The 24,399-nt window shown below is 54.9% G+C and overlaps 3 protein-coding genes across 6 annotated transcripts; 2 read left to right on the top strand and 1 right to left on the bottom strand.

Annotated features, from left to right (window-relative positions):
- The first annotated feature begins 6,059 nt into the window (after positions 1–6,059).
- Positions 6,060–9,710, top strand: Kremen2 (kringle containing transmembrane protein 2). Of its 4 annotated transcripts, none has more exons than XM_036197417.1 (9): positions 6,060–6,153; positions 6,381–6,555; positions 7,271–7,362; positions 7,434–7,558; positions 7,852–7,888; positions 8,203–8,535; positions 8,615–8,740; positions 8,820–8,898; positions 9,130–9,710. In XM_036197417.1, the coding sequence occupies exons 1-9, from the start codon at positions 6,060–6,062 to the stop codon at positions 9,338–9,340; spliced, it is 1,272 nt and encodes a 423-aa protein (XP_036053310.1). In that variant the 3' UTR covers positions 9,341–9,710. The 4 variants fall into 4 exon arrangements, with proteins under 4 accessions (XP_036053310.1, XP_036053309.1, XP_036053312.1 ...); XM_036197416.1 differs by having other exon boundaries at positions 7,735–7,888; XM_036197419.1 differs by lacking the exon at positions 8,820–8,898 and having other exon boundaries at positions 9,130–9,347.
- Positions 9,711–10,484: 774 nt separating this feature from the next.
- On the top strand, positions 10,485–14,714 carry Paqr4 (progestin and adipoQ receptor family member 4). Its single transcript, XM_036197401.1, has 3 exons — positions 10,485–11,034; positions 12,565–12,786; positions 12,900–14,714. The coding sequence occupies exons 1-3, from the start codon at positions 10,869–10,871 to the stop codon at positions 13,331–13,333; spliced, it is 822 nt and encodes a 273-aa protein (XP_036053294.1). The 5' UTR covers positions 10,485–10,868; the 3' UTR covers positions 13,334–14,714.
- Positions 14,184–24,021, bottom strand: Pkmyt1 (protein kinase, membrane associated tyrosine/threonine 1). Its single transcript, XM_036197400.1, has 8 exons — positions 23,726–24,021; positions 17,910–18,399; positions 16,663–17,156; positions 15,873–15,979; positions 15,555–15,727; positions 15,226–15,383; positions 14,507–14,584; positions 14,184–14,416 (listed from the first exon to the last, which is right to left on the bottom strand). Exons 2-8 carry the CDS (start codon positions 18,258–18,260, stop codon positions 14,305–14,307), a joined length of 1,473 nt encoding a protein of 490 aa, XP_036053293.1. The 5' UTR covers positions 18,261–18,399; positions 23,726–24,021; the 3' UTR covers positions 14,184–14,304.
- Positions 24,022–24,399: the final 378 nt, after the last annotated feature.

Below are 24,399 nucleotides of genomic sequence, written 5' to 3'. Positions count from 1 at the left end.
AGACCTGCCAGCTTGTCCTGTTCAGCACACGTTATTGCTTTAGAACAAATTGCCAGGAAAAACTGCCAAAAACTCCTATTATCTCATGCTTTTGGTGAACCAGGACTCTGGGAGGGCTGAACAGTGTCCTCTGCCTAGGGTCACACAGCACAGTCAAGATGGCAGCCTCAGAATGGAGGCTCATCCCTCCTGGGCAGCTTTGGGCAGACTCTTAGACAGTTCACAGACCAAATCAGGCCATCCAGGCTCCTCATCATCACCACTGTTTTTTATAGAATTAAGGTCTCAGGCTGTATGTGCCTATAGTCCCAATACTCAGGGAGTCAAGGTAGGATCTCAAATTTCAGGCCAGCTGGGGCTACAAGGCAAGTTCCAGGCCAACCTGAGCTACATAGCAGACCCTGTTGAAAAGTAGGCAGGACCTTACTGTGTTACCCAGGTTGGCCTTGATGTCTTGGACTCAAGTGATCCTGCTGCCTCACCCCGCCTAGTTGGCTTAGCCCACCCACAGGCATTCACCACAGGCATGCACCACTGATCCTGGCCCCATCTCTCACTTAACGCAGATACAATGTAATTAATTAGAAGCTGTAATGAATCTGCATCAGTCCCTCCACCATACAGCTCAACCTCATCAGAGAGAGTGTGGTGCACTCCTGGCTGTATCATCACTCCAAAGGACTGGTTCATGAGCCTGTATACCTGGGGGCGGGGGCAGCAGTCTTGGGGGCATTTTCAAATTCTACCTTCCAACCTAACTAACCTGCCCTTTCTAACGGGAAAAGCCCAGAAAAAAATGATCAAGTGGCCCTGGGGGTTCTCAGGATTCCAGGTTCCAGTGCCTCTGGGTCTGGAAAAGTGGGCAAGGGGGTAGGCTGCAGCAGTGTCCTGACACAGAGAGCTCACCAGCTTAGTGCTCAGCAGCCAGGGACCTAGACATGCTCCAAGAGGCCCTGGTTTCTCTGATGCCTGGGCTGAGCCAGGAAAGCTCAAGGGCGACAAGCAATAAGGTTGCAGTGGCCCTTGCTGTGAGTCCCAGGAAGGAGCCAGCCGGGCCTTAGGCCTGAAACTCTGCCTGGACAGTGACAGAGCTCTTGGGAGTGGAAGGAGGTCAGGTGCAGCTTGCTTGTGCCTGCTGTGCCATTCAGTGGACATTCTTGAGGGCCTCGGGCTTTGCTTCTAGCCCATGGCTCTGCTCTCTCTTGGGTCATGGCATCATGCCCATGGGATGGAGTAACCAGAACCTCTGCTTCTTCAGGGTGGCTTTGGGGAAAGAAAGCTTTGCTGCCATAAGCCAGAGGAGAGAGACACTTCTGCTAGACCCTCCCTTGTGCCACAGTCCTGGGGGACAAGGACCCACCCCTCATCCCACAACAGTCACACTACCCTTCTCATGCAGTCAATCCTCCATCCATGCTAATGGTTTTCCAAATACTTGCAGGGTGCTTGGCTGATACTACAACCTCCTCTGGAGCACAGGGTGGGGGCGGGGACTCCTCTTCATACCCGAAGCTGAGGACCAGTCCTGGTGCCATTAGGGCCTTCGGGGGGCACTGAGGAAGGCAGCTGAGGGCCATGATGCTCTGAAGAAAGGATTCCTAGCTGGCCTTCATGCGGCCTGTGGTTGAAGACAAGGTGCAGGTTCTTCCAAGTATGAGGACACCTGCAGCCCACACAGCCCCCGCAGACCCACAGCCCCACAGGCCCACAGCCCCACAGCAAAGGCTCCATCTAGACTTCCAGGCCTGGGTACAGAGAGTCATGAGGAGGGGGAGCAATAAGGAGATGGCTGTGGGCAGAGGCATGGAGTCAGGAGAAGGAAGGTACTTCTTTGAGACAGTGGAAGGTCAGAGCCAGGAGAGCAAGGAGGGCCAGGACTCCAGCAGTGACTAGGACCCCTGTGGGTATTTGTAACCCCCAGCTGATGCTATAATTTTCCTGAGGAGAGAGGAGACAGAGTTAGGGGGTCTGTTGAGGAAAAAGGATACGGAGTCAGGTCGGGGGTCTAGGGCAGCAGGACGGGAGGGGCAATCACTGAAGGACCAGCCTCACCCATAGCTCCAGCTCAGTAGCCACCCTTCCTGAAGTCCCTTCTGAGTAAGTTCATGGGCAGAGCAGATTAAACTGACTCCACCTCCCTGTACCTCCAACCTAGTCCACAAAGGCAATTTCCAATAAATCATAAGCTGTCTGAAGAAAGAGCTCTCCAGCACCCCCTGGAGGCTGGCGGCAGGTGTAACTAGCAAAGGTTGCTACACTACCCTCTCTTCCTCCCAGAGAGCCAGCCCACTTGAAGCAGGACTGCTGGGCACCCATTTCTCCAGTTGTGGCCATTTGGCAGCATCCCTGTAGGCCAAGGGAGCTCAAGTAATTAGTCAAATCTCACAATAGATGGATAAAGTCAAGAGGGTGTTCCACCTTTAAGTGTCTCCCAGTCCTTCACAGGCTGTGCCCAGAGCACTGAGGACAAGCCAGCAGCAGCAGCAGCTCATGGAGGTGAGTGTGGTCTGGAGTGTTGGTCCTCTGAAGTGAAGACATGTGCTCCCAATACAGAGGCGCACGCGCGGTGTGCCCTGCCCTCTCTCAGTTGGCCAGGCTGTGACGCAGACCCGGGAGCTAGGCCCAGCAAACTGTGACAGGAGATCACGGCAGGCTTTTGAGATCCAAAATGACAAACAGCACCCACACAAGGTCTCACTTATGACCTGTGACCAAGTGAAGGAAGATGCAGGAGAGGTGCGATTCAGAGAGCAGAAGGTGCAGTGAGAAAGACCAGAGCAGCCTCGGGTGGGGTGAGGTAGTGAGGGAGTCTGAATGTAGGTATGCACACAGGAGAGCTTGGAGTGGTCCCTTTATAGGCAGTACCACTGCCTAGAGACCAGGATGTCATATTGGGAAATTTGGGGTTCCTTTGCTCTGAGTCCACACTAGGGTCTACCCTCACTCAGACTCCCAAGAAGAAATAAAATGGGCTCAAATGCAGCCTGGGAAACTTCCTGGGTAATGCCACCCAATGTCCACTGTTTCACCTTTTTAAACTGGATGGGACAAACTTGGTATCATGTACTTCAAAGAAGAGTAAGGGCCACCCACCATCCTCATGCCCAAGTTCTCTCTCTCTCTCTCTCTCTCTCTCTCTCTCTCTCTCTCACACACACACACACACACACACACACACACACACACACACACACACACGTTCTGCCTGCATGTATGACTGCAGGCCAGAAGAGTGCCCCAGATCTCATTACAGATGGTTGTGAGCCACCATGTGGGTGCTGAGAACTGATCTCAGGACCTCTGGTAGAGAGCAGCCTGTGCTCTTAACCTCTGAGCCATCACCTCTCCAGCCCCCGTATCCAAGTTTTCTGTTCTTTTTTTCTCTATTGTCCCTACATGACAGGTTTGTGTGTAAATCTATTCATGGAGGTAACAGGCCAGGATACACTGTATGTCCACCAGGGTCAGGGGCTTAGGCACTGAGCCTCTGGACTAACTCCTTCCATACTTTAGTCTCCCTGTCTGGGGAGACTGCTGTGGGATAGCAGCTCTCATTGGAGGTGTGTGGGGAAGGCAACAGGACTTCTGGCCAAGGAAAAGAGAACTGGCAGCCGGGCATGGGGCCCTGGCTTTTAACCCCAGCACTCAGGAGGCAGAGGCAGGGGGAATCTATGAGTTCCAGCCCAACCTGGTCTAGTATGGCCAGCTTCAGTCCAACCAGGGCTACAAGTGAGACTCTGTTTAAAAGTCCCCTGAGAGAGATATCTGGTGCCTCTGTAACTACATGGGCCTGTGGAGTCAGAGAACTCCAAAGTTGTGGGATAGGGACACCGGTGTCATGCCCGGCACCTAGATCATACTCTGCTTGAAATTGGGTTCCATCACTGAATAGCTAGTGAGCCCACAGTTGCCAAGGGCCTCTGAGCCCCAGATCGTGCATCTGCAGAATGGGGAGGTGCAAATGTCCCCCTAGGGCCTGGGAATGCTGACAGGCTGCTGCCTGCACAGTGCGGAGTGTGGAATGCTGGGGAAGTGTGTGGTGAGGGGTGCAGGGCATGAGGCCTTTCTTATTTCTTAACGGTTCCTCAAACCACCCCAGAATGAAACTTGTAAGGACGCTTCCCACTCACTCCCATCCCAATGTCCCCTTGATAACTGAACACCACCTCCCTCTCTTGTCCCTTTGCAGGGGACAGGACTGAGCAGATCCACCCCAAACTGTGGAGGGCTGTTTTAGGGCCCATGGTTCTGCCACGGAGGAGGCATTCCTCAGCTAACTCTGCCATGATTCCTGCCCTGTATACTGAGGTCTGGATCACCCATTCCTGTTCATTCACTTCTTCCTCCAAAGGACTGACCCTCACAGAAAATGTGAGGGGTCTGACTACAGCGCCCACAGCTTCTTCTGGCCCTCAGGTGGGAAGGGAGGGAAAACCTAGGGCAGACAGGTCGACTTGGGGCTTCTAGCCCAGAGCTCAGCTTGGCCACTAAAGAGTTGCCAAAAGAGGCATCCCCTCACCAGCCTACCAGCTCAGCAAGTCCATCTCCTTGGAATACCCCATCCTTACCTCACCTCTCCACCCCCTGGCGACTTGAGGCCCCAAGAACCCTCTCATGACGGGCCAACTGCACACAACTGCAAGGTCACCACAGCTAATTATTGATCTCTGCCACACACACGCTTCGGCCTCTCCGAATCGTCCCAATGAATCTTGCTTCTCCATCTGCTTCAGGACGCAAGTTAGGTGGGGGAAGCCCGGGATTGTCAGAGCTGGGCCAGGGCAGCCTGGGCCCAAGGCATACATACATACATACACGGGCTAATAAGGGGTGGGCAGGCTGGTCTGATGGGCAAGGGGTTTGAACAGGGTAGGGCTGCTTAAGGTCTCCCCCATCTCCCTCCCTGGGTCCCCGCCCCCGCCCTCCCACGCACCTGCGCTGGCCTCCCCCCAAGCCCTGGGGCAGCACTGGGAGATCAGAGGACTCGGAGGAGTTGGGCTCAGGGGGATGGGGCGGGGAATTTCCCCCCACGCTTGCCCGGGCCTGCTCCCCTCCCCCTCCCCTGCCAGGTGGGGGGCACCGCTGGGGGAATTCCACCGCAGGCAAGGCTCCGGAGAGCCTGGGCTGGGGTCCTAGGGAGTGAGAGAAATGGAAGCGGGAGAGGGGGCGGGCTGGAACAGGGGGCACAGCTGCCTTCCTCCCCAGACACCAGCTGCCCCTGCCTGTCGCGGGCTGAGCGTCCACGATTCCTGCCTGTCTCCCGCGATCAGGGGCAGGGAGTGGCGCTTCCTTATTCAAGCCAGCGGCGGCGAGACCTGGGGAGAGGGGAGCGTGAGGACTCGGAGAAGATGTGCGTGTGAGCGTCTTACAGTGAATGAGTGGACTGAACGGGAGTGCCCGCGTGCACTTGAATCAGGGTGCCTGTGTCCATTTGACTCAGTGCAGCCGCGGGAGGGAGTCCTGTAACTCTCCTTCAGGGTCCTCTAGAGATCTGCTAAGCTGGCTGGCCCGCCCCCTCCATACCCTCCCAATGGAACCCATGCTGACCCTGGGGGAGAAAAAGAAAAAGGGGTGGGGAGGCACGTGTTGGGACGCTGGGGGTCCCGGGGGACAGGCGTGGGAGGCGTCTGGACCTGCTGTCTGCGCTCCAATCGCGGGCGGGGCTTCTAGTCTTGGGGGGGGGGTTGTGGGACAAGAGGGGAGGGACCTGTAGGGACTCAAGCAGTGCTTTAGAGATCTGGGAGAGGGAGACTCAGGGTGCCAGGCACAGTTCGATGGGGTGGATGTGGGGGCTCAGGCACGACCCAGAGCTACAAAGCCGATCCTGAGCTCATTCTCTGGTCAGATACTTCCCCCAGAGACCCCTGAGGAGCGGCAGCCGGGCAGAGACCCGGGAAGATATTTCCTGGTCCCGGACGGGCAGCGCAGACCAAAGTAAGACCAGGACAGACAATCAGAGGACAACGCCCCTCTTAGGTCACCCGGGAAGACCCTAGAGCGACCCCGGGGGCGTCCCAGGCCGTGTTCTGGCCCAGGCAACATTTCTTTGGTTAGGGAAGATGAGGACACCGGTTCTGCAATGCCTCCTCTTCCTCTTCCCAATGTTGCTGCTGCCGCCGCGCGGGGCCTCAGCAGGGAGCCTGCACAGTCCAGGTGAGTTTAGGCACAGCGGCCACGCCAAAGTCGCTGCTAGCTCCTGGGCTTCTGCGCCCAGAGCTGGGGAGGCCGGGGAGCAGGTGGATGGAGCACTTGAATCAGAGTAGCCCGAAGGCCCCCTCGGGGATGGGAACTGGGGAGTACTGTCTGGGGCCGGGCAGGAGTTGGGTGTGGAGGCCCAGTGAGCGTCCAGAATTCTCCAAGATGCCACGGTTGCCGGGCAGGCCTGTCAGAATGCTTCCAGGTGAATGGCGCCGATTACCGCGGCCACCAGAACTACACGGGCCCGCGCGGGGCCGGACGCCCTTGTCTTTTCTGGGACCAGACGCAGCAGCACAGCTACAGCAGCGCCAGCGATCCTCAGGGCCGCTGGGGGCTGGGCGCTCACAACTTCTGCAGGTGAGGGGCCGGTGGAGTTGTCAATGAGGCTGGACCAGTGGTGGCAGGAGGCGGGGCAGAGGGGAGGTCTGCTCCGGCCTAGTTCGGTACCCTCAGGGAGACTTAGGGGGCGGGGCCTGTCTCATACTGGGTTCACCAGGTTCGCAAAAACTTGGATTTAAAGGTATGTCAGACTTAGGTGATAGTTTTCTGCAAAGCCTCCAGTTAGGGCCAGAACAAAAGGCTTACACTCTCAAGGGGCCCTTGAGGATGTGAGGGTGCCAGATCTGGTTGGACTTGAACCCTGGAATGATTGGACTGGCTCTTGGAGTATTTGCTTGAGCAGCATCTACAACCGGTCATGTGAGGAGTTCAAAGTCACAGCTTTCTTCTGGAGTATCTATCAGTCAGGGGCTGAAATGGGGCCACTTTCTGCCCAAGCACAAAGCTGAGGGCTTAGCACTTGGACTTTTTTGACGGTTTATGCAAGAGAGTAGTGAAGACCCATTGAAAAGTCAGAAGTTCTCTCATGAGGTCAAGTCAAACACCTACAAACAACTCTCCAGGCTCTTATGGTGACTTCCTCTGTCCCCTCGGGAGGTCAAAGTCCAGAAGCAGGTGGAGAAAACTAGAATGTGTCCTAATAGAGAGGGGCATGGCCTCTAACACAGACAGAAATGTGGTTGGCCACACTGAGCGGGGTGGTGGGCTCCTCACCGCCTCCCTCTGACCACAGGAACCCAGATGGTGATGTGCAGCCATGGTGCTACGTGCCAGAGACAGAAGAGGGCATCTATTGGCGCTATTGTGATATCCCCACATGTCACAGTGAGTGAACTCAAGAGCCTCGCCAGGGGGCCACTTCCACAGGAAGGATTCTGACTCTACTTCCTCCACAGTGCCCGGGTACCTGGGCTGCTTTGTGGATTCTGGGGCACCCCCCGCCCTCAGTGGTCCCAGTGGTACCTCCACAAAGCTCACAGTTCAGGTGTGCCTTCGATTCTGCCGCATGAAAGGCTACCAGGTACTGTCCTTGGGCCCAGACCAGTGAGTGACCCTTGACCTTGACCTCAGAACCCTACCCAGCTCCCAACACTAATGCCAAAACTTGACACTAACTTCTGAACCTCACCAATCCCTACCTACCATCCCACTACTCCACCATCCCTGACTTTGGGGTCACCCAGTCTGTGCTCCCAGCTGGCTGGCGTGGAGGCTGGTTATGCCTGCTTCTGTGGCTCTGAGAGCGACCTGGCCCGGGGACGTCCAGCCCCTGCCACCGACTGTGACCAGATCTGTTTCGGCCACCCAGGCCAGCTGTGTGGAGGCGATGGGCGACTGGGCATCTATGAAGGTGAGATGTGGACCAGAACGAGGAGTGGAGTCTCAATGAGATCTGATGTGCCATTCTCTAGTAGGAGTGGAATCGGGAAAGCCTGATGTTGGAGTGGGACAAGATAGGGAGACTGAAGGCAAGATCTGTAATGGAGCCCGCACTTGATAAGGGATTGGTCCGAAGGCGGGGCTTATTTAAAGAAACTGGTCGGTGCCAGTACTGGGGCGGGAATGAGGCCTAGCTGGAAAGGAGAATCTTTCCACCGGGATCTCTGCGCTGGAAAGAAAGAGCCCGCATGGCCTCAGATTCTTGACCACCTGCCCCGCCCACAGTGTCCGTGGGCTCATGCCAGGGAAACTGGACGGCACCTCAGGGTGTCATCTACTCCCCGGATTTCCCGGATGAGTATGGGCCAGACCGGAACTGCAGCTGGGTACTGGGCCAAATGGGCGCTGTGCTGGAGCTCACCTTCCGCCTCTTCGAATTGGCCGATTCGCGAGACCGGCTGGAGCTACGCGAGGCCTCCTCCGGCAACCTGCTCCGCGCCTTCGACGGTGCCCACCCGCCGCCACCTGGGCCTCTGCGCCTGCGCACTGCTGCACTACTGCTCACCTTCCACAGCGACGCGCGAGGCCATGCTCAAGGCTTCGCGCTCACCTACCGCGGTGAGCAGGGAGCCGGCCCTCCTGTCCCCGCCTACACAACCCTGCTCCGTGCCTCCTCACCTCATACCTCTGTCCTCAGGACTGCAGGACACGGTCGAGGACAGCGCATCTCCTAAGGATTCGGCCGAAACTCCTGCAGGGGATCCTGATGGTACCAACGCGAGCTGCAGCCCTAAGCCCGGGGCTGCACAGGCTTCCATAGGGGGTGAGGCTGGCCTGCAAGGTGGGAGCTAATCAGGGGTGGCCCCTCGGAGGCCCGTCCTCATCGCACCCTGTGCCCGCAGCCCGAGTCTTCTCCACCGTGACCGCCATCTCTGTGCTGCTGCTGCTGCTGCTGTCGCTGCCGCGTTTGCTGCGTCGACGGTGCGGGCGCTGGGGCAGGGCCTGAGGGCAGACCCCGCACTGGGCGCCTGATGCCTCGTGCTTCGGGTGTGGGGGCTCTGGCGGGGAGCTAGGACGGGGGAACAAAGCTAGGAAGGTCCTGGGTTCTTGAGGGGGTGAGGCCTTGGGAGAATTACGCATGGGTTCGCAGGCAGAGCAGGATGTTGGAGGCAAGACTGGTATGGGTCCAGCTGACGTCTGCTCCCTCTCTAGGAGCTGTCTGCTGGCTCCAGGAAAAGGGTCTCTGGCCTTGGGACCTTCCCGGGGCCCCGGGAGAAGCTGGGCTGTGTGGTACCGCCGACCCCGAGGGGTGGCCCTGCCCTGTCCCCCAGGGGACTCTCAGGCTGAGGGTCCTGCCGCGGGCTACCGGCCCCTGAGTTCTGCCAGCCAGAGCTCCTTGCGCTCTCTCATCTCTGCTCTCTGACCCCAGACGCTGGGGGTCCGTCACAACTTCTGCCAGCAAGATGGACACCTGAGATATTATGCAGCGCCCTACCTCTTCCTCGTGCCCCTTTAAAGGCAGCTCGGTCTCTGGTCATCTTAGGGAGACCAGAAAATCGGACAGGAAGCATCCAGTGCTATTTGGAAACATGGTCTGATCCTTGGGGTCCAAATGGTTGAAGCCGAAGGGCAAAAGGAATCCAACACCCTAATCCTTGGACCTTGATGTGAGAGGTGGTGTCTGGTTTCAGGGTTCTTTGTGCCTCTTTTGGGGGGTGGTCCTGGACTGCTGACCTCAATGAAAGGTTATGGGTCAACAAAAGTGATCTAAAGACTGACCATAAACTGAAAATAAAGGGCCTATTTCGGTAGAGGCGTCAGCAAGTTCTTTGTGTGAGGGAGGAGCTATGTTAATTAGGGTGTTGTTGGGCAGGTGAGATGCTGGGCGTTTCTTTCACACGGTGAGCTTTCTTGTGAGATAGGAAGTGGAAGCTGGTTGTGGGTAGTTTAATGCGGAAGAAATTCCTTTCTGGTACCTGCAAGAGTAGAAAACCGACCTTTTCCCCTGGCCTCCTGCCTTCGCCCGTTCCGTGCCTGTACTGGGCCCGGCGGAGGGTGTGCCTTGTGGGCGATAATAGGAAGCGATTTGGGTGGAACCCAAGCTCGAAGAAGCCTGGCCGGAAGGGTTGGGCCTCGCCAAGGGCTCTAGGTGCGTCACACATCTTAGAAGCTTGGGTACCTGGCCAATGGAGGTATACCTTCAAAGTGGGAGCCAGCATCGCGCTGGACTCATCTGAAGGGGGCCTTAGCCAGCAGCACCTTGGACAGAGTCTGACTGTGAGTTTCGGCCTGGGTAGCCAGGCTGTGTACCCGAGGTGGGTATCCAAACATGCGGCAACCTGGAGGTCACTAAGAAAGCTGGGGTATGAAATGTTGGTAGACGCCAGGTGCCAGGCCACTCCAGTAGAGGAGCCCAACCCAGAACATCGCGTCCCAAGCCAACAGGCACCCCATGCAAAGAAGGCTGGAACTGCTTATGTTAAAAAGAGAAGGCCTGGGCGGTCTCGGGGCGGAGCATCTCCGCCCGCAGCGCCCATTGGTCCTTGCAACGTGAACGTCAGGAATCCAGCGCGCGAAACATGGGCAGGGTGGCGGGGGCGAGGAACCGGGGTGGAGCCTGGCGTCCCCTCCGGCGTCCGGCCGCGCCCGTCCTCAGGGCTGCGGCTAGATGCCCGGCTGCCGCTGCGGCCAACGGGATCTCTCCCTGCGGTGCTCTGCCACGGTGGAACTGGACGCACTGAGCTCCGGCAGCCGGCTCGCCAGCTTCCTTTCCCTTACGGGGGCGTCGAGCTCGCGCGTGCGCAGCGGGTGAGGGACGAGGGCCGGGACCCCCGGCTGACTCCGTGCAGGACGACCGGAGGTGAATCGGGATGAGCTTCTCAGCGCTGCGGCTCCACTGAGGGGGAAGCCTGGGAACAGAGGGTCGCAGGCCGGCCGCAGTGCGTGAGGCCATGGCGTTCCTGTCCGGGCCGCGTCTGCTAGACTGGGCTAGCTCGCCACCACACCTGCAGTTCAATAAGTTCGTATTGACTGGCTACCGGCCGGCCAGCAGCGGCTCGGGCTGCCTGCGCAGCCTCTTCTACCTGCACAACGAGCTGGGCAACATCTACACACACGGTAGGTGGGCGGCTACCTCAAGCTTCATGCTTCCCGTACTCGCGGCCGCCTTGTCTGTGAGCGCAGCAGCCCCCCAGCCCAAGTCCTACACTGCCTCTGCCCTGGTTCGGTCAGGCGCCGCGGTGACAAAGCTGCCATTGTCCCAAGCTTCGTTGCCAGCTTCTGCTTTTCCAGCAGTGCCCCAAGGCAGGAGAGGGAAGCAGAGTGGGAGCCAGCTTAATCCCGTTGAGCTCTAGGGGTAAGGATCCTAGTATCCCCTTGGTAATCCTGCGCCCTGGGCACCCTCCCCCTCCGGCGCTCGTCCTGGAGATGGGCGTTCACTGGCTAGGAGGAGTCAGAAAGAGGAAGACCGCCCCTGACCGCCCCTGCCTTGCCCAAGCCCCTCCTCGTAGTAGCCTAGTGTCCCCACCACCATAGCAGTTCCGTGGGGCTCCGCCTGGTGGCTCGCACCCCCCCCCCCCCCCCCCCCCGCCTCTTGCGGCCCCTAGAGCTCTGCTGACACAGCCCTGGCCTGTCCTTGAGCTGCCCCAGCTGGGAGAGGGGACTAGAGCCAGCTAGGTTTAGACTTGTGCTTCTCTCTAAAGGAGAGGGAGAAGGCTATTGTTTTGTCAGACCCCCATCAAGAGTGGGGCTGATGCATTTGTCCTCTATTAGAGCAATGCCAACTGCCCGTGGGGAAGGATGGGCATCTCCAAGAAAGGCAGCACCGGAAGGAATAGAGCTCCTGAAAACACCCCCAGTGGAGACAGGATAAGCTTCTTTCAGTCTTTTCGTTCTGGCCTTTCCTGGCCTTCTTCCTTTATGGGAAACAAAAAGACCCAAAGCCTCCATCTGCCTGGACATTTCACAATGTTAAGTAACCCTGAGTCTAGTCTAGTATGTCCCTTCGGTCCTAATCAGAACTCAGGCTGAGGTCATGCTTCTCCAGGCTTCTGCAGACACTCCAGGACAGTATATAGACAGACCTGGTCTGGCTTCCTGTGTGGCAAAGAGGAGCTGTGGCTTTAGTATCAGCCAGGATAGCTCAGAAGTTAGTCTGCCCTGGTTCACCATCCTCTATCCTTTGCCTAGTTGCTGGGCTCAGCTGGGACAGGCTTCCTCCAAGCCTGTTTCCACACCTGCAAAGTGGCTCATTGTCTCTACTTCTAGACCCGCAGTGAGCCCTGACAGTAACACTTCTGAAAGTTTGAGACCCACAGACCTGCTTCTGTGTGGGCTGGCAGCAACACTGAACTCTGCCTGCTCTGTCTTTCTTGTGTTTTTGATAGTCAGGTCATTTTAAATTTTTTAGATTTCTGTATTAACTTAGTGCATGTGTGGGTAGGTGGGTGTGCATTTGCCAAGGCATGTGGAAGTTAGAAGACAACTTGTGAGAATCGATTCTCTTCTACCTTGTGGGATCCAGGATCAAACTGACTGTCAGGCTTAGCAGCCTTACCTACGAGCTATCTTCCTGGCTCCAGTTGATAGCTTTTGGATGTTTTCCTTTACGCTGAGTATGTCTGATGGGTAACTCTCCTTCCCTTCTAGGGCTAGCCCTGCTGGGCTTCCTGGTGCTGGTGCCAATGACCATGCCCTGGGGTCAGTTGGGCAAGGATGGCTGGCTGGGAGGTACACATTGTGTGGCCTGCCTGGCCCCCCCTGCAGCTTCTGTGCTGTATCACCTCTTCATGTGCCACCAAGGAGGCAGTCCTGTGTACACCCGGCTCCTTGCCCTGGATATGTGTGGAGTCTGCCTTGTCAACACTCTTGGTGAGCCAGGGCCCCAGGAAGGTGGAGGCAAGGGCTACTGATAGGAACCCTGGGTAGGGAAAATCAGCTAGCTTGGACTGATTTTTTTTTTTTTCCCTCTGCTCTCTCTACAGGAGCCCTGCCCATCATCCACTGCACTCTGGCTTGCAGACCCTGGCTTCGTCCAGCTGCCCTGATGGGTTACACTGCACTGTCAGGTGTGGCTGGCTGGAGAGCCCTCACTGCCCCCTCCACCAGTGCCCGGCTTCGAGCCTTTGGTTGGCAAGCTGGAGCCCGCCTGCTGGTGTTTGGGGCCCGTGGAGTAGGGCTGGGCTCAGGGGCTCCAGGCTCCCTGCCCTGCTACCTGCGCATGGATGCATTGGCACTGCTTGGAGGGCTGGTGAATGTGGCACGGCTGCCAGAGCGTTGGGGGCCTGGCCGCTTTGACTACTGGGGCAACTCCCACCAGATCATGCACCTGCTCAGTGTAGGTTCCATTCTCCAGCTACACGCTGGTGTTGTACCTGACCTGCTCTGGGCTGCTCGCCACTCCTGTCTCCCAGACTGAGCTGTCTCCTAGCTGCCAAACCAGCCTGCCCACAGCTTCCTGAGACAAATAACACCACCTTCCCTCCTTTGCTGGTCTGCAAGGGGCTGGTTCCCGGAAAGAACCAGCACATGGGACTTCCTGTCTGGGAGACCGCTCTTCATTCTTCCCTGTGGATTAACTTCTTCTTGCACCCAGGCCTTCAAATTCCAGCTACCCCTCTCCCTGCCAACTCCCTCCAGGGTACTGTCAGCTAGAAGGAAATCATTCTTTGAGCTTCAATTTACCCTGTTTGACCTGTGAGAGTCTCTGAATTCATGTCTGAGAGTTGAGTCCTGCCAACTTACCAAAGCCTCCAGTCCAGAACCACTACCTGTATCTTGCCATTCCCAGAAGACACCTCCTGGATTCTTCAACTAGTCTCTCTGCCCCGCTTCCTGACCTCCATCTTTCTGCCCTGCATGCCAAATCTCTCAGTAGTCAGAATTCTACCGCTCCTGTCACTCTTGCAGTCAGGACTCACGGCAGTGGGACCAGGCCCTTCTCCCGGGACCAAGTGGGCATGGTCCTGCTTGTTTCATCTGGCCAAGGGACGTGAGAGGAGCTGCTGCTTCCCCAGGCAACGGCACAGACGTGGAATGGTGGCTTTGGATTCTGGCCTCTCTGGACCAAGGACTCACCTTCAGTGCCATCGTCTGTCTGATTGATCTGCCCATCAGAGACACGTCTGCTCAGGAAATCTCTATACAGTATGTGGCTTCAGCCTGCTGGCCAAAGGCCACCCTCTAGCAGAGTATGGCCTCACGGCCAGATCATCCCAGAGGCCTAAGACCTTAGGCAATATCAATAAAGGGACAAGAAGCGCTATGTTGCCACATGAGCAACCTTGGGTGCTCCCAAGATTCATTACTTTTTATTAGATACAGAAGTTTCCAGGGGAGAGGTAGGAAAGAGGGTCAGCGGTTTAAAAGCACCAAGACTGGGCCCATGGCTCAGGCTGGGTCTAGTGAGTCCTCAAATAGGCTGAGGAGGTTCCGTGGCTCAAAGGTAGGGCAGGGACCTCTAGGAGGCTCCAAGTCCATGTCAGTTAGGTCCAGGGCAGCCCTTGGGAAGAAAGAAAAAGGAATGAGACTCTGGACCCCAGAGCCGACTGTGCCCGGCTGCCCGGAGCCCTGGGCTTGCTCACCCCCTCACCTTGGTGTGAACCTGCCTCGGGGGGTAGAGGTTCTCCTAGTGACCCGGGACAAGATGGCCTCTGGGGAGAGCGAGGGGCTACAGAGAGGACAAGGCAAACAGGGTGTTGAGGGCTGAGAAGGGTTAGGACCAGAGCAGCTCTGATCCTGCTTGGTTCCAGGCCCCTGCTTGGTGAAGGTAGGCCATGACTAAAACAGTAAACACACAGTGACCGCTGTCAAGTCTTCCTATCCAACCGTGTTCAGGGGCATCTCTGTCCCTTCTCAGAGTCATCTGAGCTGGAAATCAAGTTTTGGTAAATGAAGCTTTTCTAGTATTTTGCTGTTACAGAGAACCTTCAGAGAGAAATCCCACTTAAAGGGAGGGTCCTGAGAGTGTACGGTTCTTCCTTGTAGCAATTTCTTAGTTACACTCTTTCCCTTGGCTAGCAGACACCTGGGACAAAGGGAATCCTCTCAGGACAGGGGTTGATCAGGTCCTGGGAAGTATCCATCCAGGGAAGGACAGCACTTTGTCCCTGAATAGGGACAACCTCTACAGAGGTGGGGGCTATAATCCTGCACTAATGACTGGCAAAGCTGTGCAGGATGTCATAATTGCCCACACAGACCATGAGCCACATCCACACAGCCAGTCCTTGGCCCCTGGGTATGACAGAGGCCCTGACCACATGATGCACATGCGGCCCCCCCCCCCCCATGTCCTAGACTCTCACCCACCCTATGTCATCGTCGTCCCAGCTGCTGGAGAGGCTGCTGTCCAGGAGGGGGCTGCAAGGTGGGGAGCCAGGCGGCGTGGCTGGGGGGCCCGGAGGCTGCAGCCAGCTGGCAGGATGAGCCAGACCATGCCAGAGCCAGCATAGCAGAGTGATCAGTGCCTGAGGGGAAAGGGGCCCTCAGAATTCAAGCCTGTGACAAAAATCACAGCACTTGGAGGCTGAGGTAGGCAGATATGAGAACAAGCACAACCTTGTCTATATAGTAAATTCAGACTAGCTAGGCTCCTGGGCAAGGAACAGCTGGAGCAGACCAACACCACAGAGGCTTACCTGCCACAGGGCCCAACCTCGACTCAGGACTTCTGCAGCCATATACCACACAACATTCCAGGGGCGTGGCTGCCTCAGCATGGGCAGGGCCAGCAGGGCCTCAGCTGTGGCTCGAAGCTGGGGGTCAGGCTCCAACATCATTGTGAGGACAGAACGCAGCTCAGAAGATAGACCTGCCCATGAGGCAGAGCCATGCACGTCAGGAGCCAGGGTATTTATTGACTGGGCCCTCAGCTCAATGGTGCCCCTACTACTAGCCACCCAGCCCTTACCAGAGAAGCTGATGATAGTTGCCTCTTTTCCTGAGCCCCCACTCACCAGCAGTGAACTCAGGGGGCAAGTATCCCTGGCGCAGCTGCTGCCAGCCCTCCCCACCATGGGGCAGTTCCATGTTGCAGGCCACTTCCAAGATGGTGAGACCCAGACTAAGCAGGACAGGGCATGAAGAAAAAGAGAGGCAAAGTCAGCTTTGTGACACAGATCCCAGTCCTAGGCAGCATCTTGGTAGGAAAGGGCTGTTCTCTCCTCCCCTAAACCATGAAGTTGGTGGGCGAGGGGCAAGGAGCTCTGAGGAGGCCAGTGAGCGCCAGTCAAGATGGAGGCCTTGCTGTGAAGCAGAGACCCCACACTTAAGCATGTTGCAGTGGAGGTCCGTCAGAACCTCAGTGGCATGTAAATTACTTTCCATGATTATTAGGGTTGGCATCATCATTCTGTGGAAATAACCAGAATACAACCGAGGCAAGGCAGTAGTAGCCAGTGTGGACTCAGAACCCTGGGCTTGCGTAAAGTTCCAGATGCTAACTGTGGACTTGACAAGTTTCTCAGCCTCATTGCACCCTACTCTCCCTGTGACGGAGCATAACCAGAGAGCTGCTAGCCAAGGAGATGGCTAGCCTACAATGTAAAGGGACCTCTAGAGAGTTTGTTGCTTACTCTGGAGACCCCTCAGCTAGTGGGCAGGGGCAACACCTCCCAGGCCTGAATGCCCTCCTACCCTAGTACCAGGAAAGAGCTCTTCTTTTGGGCAGTCCCTCCCTTTCTGCTGATCAGTCCCCAATAAGAGCCTCTTACAGTCCTTCATGACCTCTCCACATCCCAGCCTCACCTGAACACATCTGCGGCTGTCCCGTAGGAGCCCTGCAGCAGTTCTGGGGCCATGTAGCGAGGGTCTCCCTCCTGAGCCTCACCAGCGCCAGTTGAACCCAGATCCACCAGTAGTCCAAAGTCACCCAGCTTGCAGCGGCCCCGGGGCCCCAAGAAGATGTTGGCAGGCTTGACATCAAGGTGAGCTAGGCCGTGACTATGTAGGTGGTCCAGAGCCAGAAGAGTGTCCCGCAAGTAACCCCAAACCTGGGCCTCTGGCAGGCTGGCCCCCCAGGCTTCACAGTGTTGCTGCAGGCTGGGCCCACAGAGCTCTGTCTGCAGGTATAGGATGCCGCCCTCCTCCCAGGCCTGCTCCAGTCTCACACAGTGTGGGTGCTGCCCCACCTTCTCGTGGCCGCCTACCTCAGCCAGCTTGCGAGTCCGGTCTTTGGGGCCTCGGAATGGTGACATGGAGCGCTTAACAGCATAGAGTCGGCCATCTTCCTTGGAGCGTACCTGGAAGGGAGGTATTGCCCAGAGGCAGGATGGGAGACAATCAGAAAATGCTGATTGTTAAGATTTCACCATGCAGGGGAATACATGTCAGTCTTAGACCTCTGAATGCAACGATAATGAACTGGACACATACATGTCCATTGCAGGAGAATGCACTGGAGACCCAGCAACAGAGATGGGGCAGACTATGCCCTCTGACCAGGGTCCAGTGCTAAGAGAAAGATTTAGTCCCAAAACAACAGGGGCAGTATGCTCTGTTGTGCCCAAGCTTTCCTCTGGAGAGGAGAGGCGATCCAAGAGCCTGTGCTATTTGTATTTTAAATAAAGTTGCTTTCAAATAGTATTTGTGTAAAGGAACGCTACTGTTTTAGAAGACATATAAATGATTGGAAAATTAATACCATATTAATATGATGGGAAGGGATGCAGCTTTTGAGCCTGCTAAGCTAGGGGAAAAGGTAGGCATGGGGGTCAGTTCCAGGCCAGACAGAACCAGTCATGGATCTCAGCACAGCCATCTCCAAGCAGAGGAGTGGCAACAGAAATCTGCTGCAGGCTGTGCCAGGATCTGAACAAGGTGCCAGTGTACATGAGGCATGTGTTTGAGGTGCTTGACCTGGGGGTGGGGAGTGGGAGGGGGGGGGGGGGAGGTGGCTGCAAGCCCAGAGAGGCAAGCTGTCAGAGAATAAGGGGTAGGAGGGTACCTAGGACACTATCCCACCAGAGAAGCCTAGGAAATCACCCTTCATTTACCTTGAAGACCTCTCCGTAGGAGCCATGACCTAGGCGGCTAAGCCTCTGGAAATTCTGCTGAAAGAAGGACTCTGGCCGGCTTGGGTCATATCCAGGACTCTTCAGGGTCTCTGAGGTCTCACCCAGGAATGACACCCTCCGGGGCTGGGGCTGGTGCCAGCCTGGAGTCCGAGGAGGGAAGAGCCGGCTGACGGGGATGCTGCCCTTGGCAGGGGGCCGAGGTGGAAGGCTCCGGCTGAGGCCCCCGGGCCTTTTGAGGGAGAAACCAGGCTCTGCATGTCGGAAGTAGGCTGGAACTGGGATGGGGGTACCACTTAGGGGCGGTGGGGTGCCCTCAGTGGGCATGGACATGACCAATGCTAGAGGATCAGAGCACAGAGCTATGTGTCCGTCCACTCAAACAGTGCTTGATTCTGGGGCCCACAAGACAGCCACTCCTTTAACACACACGTTCTCCTTTCCACATGAAGGTTGTGTGGGCCACAAGTACCTGCAGAGAAGGGGAAGAGGCCATCACACAACTACACACTGCGCTGTCCAGAGGGGAGGTTCTCGCAGCCTCAGTTCCCTGTAAAGCTCCACCTCCCTGTCAAAGTTGAAGTGTCTGCCTAGGAGGAGCAGGTTCTCAGCATTACTCAGTCTCCCACCAACTCCACAGGGCAGAGGCTGAGTTCCTGTTGAGTAATAGACTAACCAGGGGCTTTCTGCTCTCTCCTGTCCCCCTGACAGATGAGACGGAGGTTCTACATCAGGCCCAGCAGGCTGAGAAGCCCATGGTCCAAGCCCCAGCTCATTCATAGGAAGGGAGTTCCACATTGGAAGAGGCAAACAGAGGATCTCAGAGACCTCTGTCCTGTCTCAACACCCTGCTTAGGCAGCAGGGCCAGCCAAGGGGAAGTGCACCACTGTCCACAGCACAGCTCAGAGAGACTGCCCAGGGGTAGAGGTGGGCTATAAAATAGTCCTAAGGCTGTCCCCAGGAAAACTTGATTGTGAAACAGGGTGAAGTTCATGCCTGACAATGCTGTCAAAAAAGTAAGGAGTGGAGGCTAGGCACAGTGAGTGTCACCTATAATCACAGCACTTGGGAGGCAGAGGCAGGAGAATGAGGAGTTCAAAGGCTATCTTCGGCTACATATAGAATTCAAGGCCAGCATGAGCTACATGAGACCCTTTCGACCTTAAAGATGACCCAGCAAGGTAAAGTACCTGCCTTGCACACCTGACAACCTCAGTTCGAGAACCTACATAAAGGCAGAAGTCAAGAACAATTCCACAAAGTTGTCCTCTGAGCGCCACAGACATGTCATGGCACACTCCACCCTGATAACAGTAAACATTTTTAGTGAATGAAAACTTTATGTCTTAGTTGTTGGGTTTGGGCATGGCCCTATATCCCTGTAATTCTAGCCTAGGGAGACTGAGGCAAGAGGTTCACAAAATTGAGGTCAGCCTGGGCCACATATTCAGATCTTGTCTCAAAACAAAGAAGGAAGGGGTTAGAGAGATAGTTCAGCTCTTAAGAAGATTGACGGCTCTTCCAGAGGACCTAGGTTTGATTCCCATGACCCACATGGCTGCCTGTAACTCCACTTCCAGGGGAATCTGACACCCCCTTTTGGCCTCCATGGGCACTGCCCACATGTACAACATAGACATACATACAGGCAAAGCCGTACACATAAAATAAATAAACCCATACACATAAAATAATATCCAAAATTATTTTTAAAAAACTAGGAAGAAATGCTGGGCATGATGGTGTATGCCTTTAATCCCAGCACTCAGGAGACAGAGGATCTCTATGAGTTTGAGACCAACCTAGTCTATACAGAGAGAGAGAGATCCAGGCCAGCTAAGGCTACATATATAGTGAGATCCTGTCTCAAGAAAAGAAAGAGAGGCGGGGGGGGGGAGGAAGGAAGGAAGGCAGGCAGGAAGGAAGGAAGGAAGGAAGGAGTGTAGCTCAACTGATGGTAGAGTACCTCCCTGGCATGTGCTAAGCTCTACTTTGATCCCTACTATCAAAACCAAAACAGACACATGTTTTAGGAGCACAAATGTCTTTGTACTCATAAGTAGCACTAGGAAAACCAGGAATGTTAAATACACAAGGCTGCCCTTTCAAAGAAAAAAGATATATTAACCTCATCTGCCCAGAAGGCTGGGAATGGAGGTGGCTAATAGCCTAGGTAACCCCATGCTATCTATACAGCTAGGCCATACCTGGCTCCCCTAAGCTCCCACGAGCAGGACCAGAGGCGGCTAATAGTCGAGATGACCTCTACACTATCTGTATGACAGAGACCAGGTCCTCCTCTAGGCCTTAAGCTAACACAAGTAGACTATCAATAAAACTGAGAAGAGTTTTGATCTGATTGTGCTTCCTTGTGCACAGGGGATTGTGTTACAGCAGGAAACATTTCCCCAAATTGTACTGTACTTAAATATGCCTACAGTAAACTGCCCAGTGTCAGACTCTAGAAGTTTGAACCAACACCAGCTACTGAGTTGTGTTGAATGGGATTTCCTTCTTGTCTCACACAGATTAACCCTTTGCAGGTCCTGATGGTTGCAGAGGCCCCTGAACACATGCATATACAAACAACTAAAGACCTAAATAAAAAGGAAAACATGTTCATGGCAATGGTCTTAAAGTTGTGGACTAGGCATAGTTCAGGGTACAGAGTTTGCCTAAGGCACTATACCTTCAGAGACCTTCAGCTCAGCCTTTCTCTAGCACAGAGAGCACACCCCTGTCCAACCTCTCCAAATTCGTCTGTCTGCAGATTCAGTACAATCCCTGTCAGAAACTCATCTGGCTTCCTTAACAATGAGCATGCTAGGTGGTGGTGGTGCAGGCCTTTAATCCTAGCACCCCAGGAGGCAGAGTCAGGCAGATCTCTGTGAGTTCAGAGGACAGCCTGGAAAGAACTGATTCTATAATCCATGTGGATGTTCAGAACCCCACCCCACAAGTCAAACTCTCATATACGACTAAATTTAGAAGAGTTATACTTCCAGATTTTTAAAGTGTTCAAATCCATAGTAATTGAAACAGCTTATTCACAAAAAGATGAAGGAGATAGAACTAAGGGTTTTGAAATTTACGGCTTACTCATTCTCTCTTTGAAGCTGGGCATAGTGGTGTACACCTTTAACCCCAGCACTCAGGAGACTAAGGAAGGAAGATCTCTGTGAGTTTGAGGCCAGCCTGGTCTACATACCAAGTTCCAGGACAGACATAAGAGTGACCCTGTCTCAAAACAATTTTTTTCTCTTTGTCTTGCTTTTTTCCAAGACAGGGACTCATTATGTAGTCCAAGCTACCCTTGAACAGCCTCCTGCCTCAGTATCCAGAGAGCTGGAATTATTTATTTTCAAAAAGAGTGCCAAACAACTCAACAGGAAAGAAGTCTTTTCAACATATAATAGAGACAACTGGGTAACTTCATAAAAAAGTAATTTAAGAAAAGAATTGACTTCATTTATTCTTCTCAATTTATATATATATATATATATATATATATATATATAAAAATTTTATTTTTTTACAAGATTTATTATGTATATAGTGTTCTGTCTGCATGTATTTCTGCAGACCAGAAGAGGGTGCTAGATCTCATTGCAGATGGTTGTGAACCACCATGTGGTTGTTGCTGGGAATTGAACTCAGAACCTCTGGAAGAACAGCCAGTGTTCTTAACGGCTGAGCTCTCTCCAGCCCCGTCAGTGTGTATATTTATAATTTTACTTTGTTTTGAGAAAAGTCTATGAAGCCCAGACTGACCTTGAACTGTAGCGATCCTTCTTCCTCAGACTTGAGTGGCCACAGCTGACATTCATTGACAAAAATATTAGCATTTGATCTTGGAATGGATGCCACAAACTCACTAGTGGTCTTACACATACATATATGCCTTCTTATTATGCCTTTTAAAAAGCTATTATTACATTTATGGTATTAGGGATTAAGCCAAAGGCCTAACACGTTAGCCAAGCATTCTACCACAGCTACATCCTCACCCCTACATCTGTACTTTCTAAATCTGAGATAATATTACCTTTCTAAATCTGAGATTTATTTTTGCTTGTTTCTGAGACAGGGTCCCTAGTTTAGGCTGTCTTCAAACTTGCTGTGCAGCCAAGGATAACCATGTCCCTACCACCATCTCCAGAGTGCTAAGATCACAGGCATGTACCTCTACACCAGTTTATGGAGTGCTGGGTATCAAAAAAGTAAATGCTATACCAACAGAGTTATTTATATATCCCCAGACCCTAAATCTGGGATATTTTGAATTATGAATAGCACCTAGCATCAGGAATTTGTGGAATTCAATTCTGCACTGGCCTACAAAAAGCTGAAGGATTTAAGACTGGTGTCTGGCATAAATGCTAACTTAGAACTGGTGCTTTAGATAGTTGAAGTGAGTACAGTGGTACCATGGTGTCAGTAACTGTGCCTGTTGAGGCCGAGGGGAGCATCAGGTTGCTACAATGTTGTAATTGAGAAAAAAAAAAAAAACAAAACAAACAAATGGAAAGTGAAAGAAAGAGTCCATTAGGGGGAAACACATGTATCAAAATTTGCCACACCTAGCTGAGAGTGGTGGCTAGATCAAATTGGTTAGCCAAGTGAGGTTAGGGACTTAAATTAAGCTGCTTGGCTGGAAGGTTCTCTTGTTATGGCTCTAATTGCTTTAAGAATCCCATCCCAGAGATGGCATGCGCTTAGTGATAGAGTGCCGGCTTAGCACTCAGGTCCCTACCCCAAAAGGAAAAAAAAAAGTCTTCTTGGAGGAACCAGACTGTCAGGATCCATGATCATGCTGGTTAAACATACATCCTTGAAGGGAGGAGAGCGATGGCTCAGTGGTTAAGAGTACTTGCTGCCCTTCAGAGGACCCAGGATTGATTTCCCAGCACACATCTGACACCCTTTTCTGGCTTATGTGCACACCAGGCACGAACGTGGTGCACATACACACGTGCAGACAAAATATCTATACATATAAAACATAACAAAAAGAAATACTTTTGGGGAGGAGGGGGTTTCGAGCCAGGGGGTGTCTGTGTAGTTTTGGTGCCTGTCCTGGATCTCGCTCTGTAGCCCAGGATGGCCTCGAACTCAGAGATCCGCCTGGCTCTGCCTCCAGAGTGCTGGGATTAAAGGTTCCCCCATGCCTAGCATCGGGGGAACCCATCACCTTCTGTCGTCAGCCGGAAGACCGGCCCCTCCCCTCTCAATGTCATTTACGTTTTAACACCTCTGGCCTGGTCAAACAGCCTTTATGGGGTGAGAAGGGCTGGTAGAGGGAGTCCTGGCTGAGTCCAGAGTGTCCCTGAGCCACTGCTCAGCCAGGGTGACCGCCTCACCCTCTCACTGGGCTGGACACATCTGTTGATCACCGTCTAGCGCTAGACTTCAGTGAGTTCCTCGCGGCAGGGCTGCTGCTGAATTCGCTCCGTCAATCCGCAATTGACAAACAATTGCGTAGACCGGCTGTCACCGGGAAGGGGCTCTTCCCAGAGAGGCAGTGATGGAAAGGGGCTCCCGGTGGAGAGGGGCAGGCAGTCACCCAGAGCGGCCTGCGGGAGTAGGCGGGGTGTGGGCGACAACGCGCACCCGGAGTCACCCGAGGGCCAGGCGGCCCGTGCCGGACAGGGAGGGGTGGGGCTGCTGCAGAGGGGCGACCGGCCACTGACGGAGGAGGCCGAGGGCCGTCTCGGGGCGCAGCGCGGCGGGGGCGCGGGGCAGGGCGCCGGGCGGAAGAGCGGCGCGGCCCGGAGCCCTCACCCGGGAGTGGGCTCACCTGGGGAGGCTGGGCGGGGCGCGGCGCGGCGCGGCGCAGCAGCGAGGTCCCAGGTTCCGGGGCGGCCGAGGCCGCTGAGGACCTCACAGGGGCCAGGCAGGCCGGGGTCGGGCAGCGGCGCCTCTGGACACCGGGACGAAGCACTCTCTGCGAAGGGGAACGGCCCGTGAACGCGCGCGGAGCCAGCTCGCGCCAAAAATTCCAAACCGGCCTCGAGGCCCCGCCCAGGCTCTCCTGTGGCCCCGCCCCCGCCTGGCGCAGCCCGTCCGGCTCCGGCGTGGGCTCCGCCTCGCGTCCTGCGTGCGCACCGAGGCCTCCCCGCCCCCGAAGCCTGGCCGAGCGCTCTCACTGCGCAGGCGCGCGTCTTCTGGGTCTATTGCTGAATGGGGAGCTAAATTCTTAGTGCTGGACGCCAGGTGCGAGCGATCCTCTACTCCCTCAGGATTCCGAGGACTTTTGTCGGCCTCTAGACTTTGGTTCCCACACTCGCTACCGTCTCTGAGCTGCCTTAATTCTCGAGTCCATAAAAGGGCAGGCAGGGCCCTGCACCCAAGTGGCGTTTCCTCCGGAAGTCAGCGCTACACAACATTTGGACGCCGATCTTCATCACACTGGTAGAGCGATGGGGAGCGCCTCTTCTAAGAAGCTGGAGCCTCCTTATGCACAAGCTTTCC

The sequence above is a fragment of the Onychomys torridus genome, chromosome 8 (genome assembly GCF_903995425.1).
Source record: "Onychomys torridus chromosome 8, mOncTor1.1, whole genome shotgun sequence".
NCBI lineage: Eukaryota > Metazoa > Chordata > Mammalia > Rodentia > Cricetidae > Onychomys > Onychomys torridus.
This window is presented reverse-complemented; position numbering and strand designations above follow the sequence as displayed.

Coding starts and splice junctions, on each gene's coding strand:
- Pkmyt1 (XM_036197400.1), bottom strand. CDS start 18,260: ATGTCCATGCCCACTGAGGGCACCCCACCGCCCCTAAGTGGTACCCCC. Junction 15,980..16,662: donor ACAGCCGCAGATGTGTTCAG/GTGAGGCTGGGA, acceptor TGTCCTGCTTAG/TCTGGGTCTCACCATCTTGG. Junction 14,417..14,506: donor CGAGGCAGGTTCACACCAAG/GTGAGGGGGTGA, acceptor TTTCTTCCCAAG/GGCTGCCCTGGACCTAACTG.
- Kremen2 (XM_036197416.1), top strand. CDS start 6,060: ATGAGGACACCGGTTCTGCAATGCCTCCTCTTCCTCTTCCCAATGTTG. Junction 7,889..8,202: donor GCGACTGGGCATCTATGAAG/GTGAGATGTGGA, acceptor CCCCGCCCACAG/TGTCCGTGGGCTCATGCCAG. Junction 8,741..8,819: donor TGCACAGGCTTCCATAGGGG/GTGAGGCTGGCC, acceptor CTGTGCCCGCAG/CCCGAGTCTTCTCCACCGTG.
- Paqr4 (XM_036197401.1), top strand. CDS start 10,869: ATGGCGTTCCTGTCCGGGCCGCGTCTGCTAGACTGGGCTAGCTCGCCA. Junction 11,035..12,564: donor GGGCAACATCTACACACACG/GTAGGTGGGCGG, acceptor CTTCCCTTCTAG/GGCTAGCCCTGCTGGGCTTC. Junction 12,787..12,899: donor CTGCCTTGTCAACACTCTTG/GTGAGCCAGGGC, acceptor CTCTCTCTACAG/GAGCCCTGCCCATCATCCAC.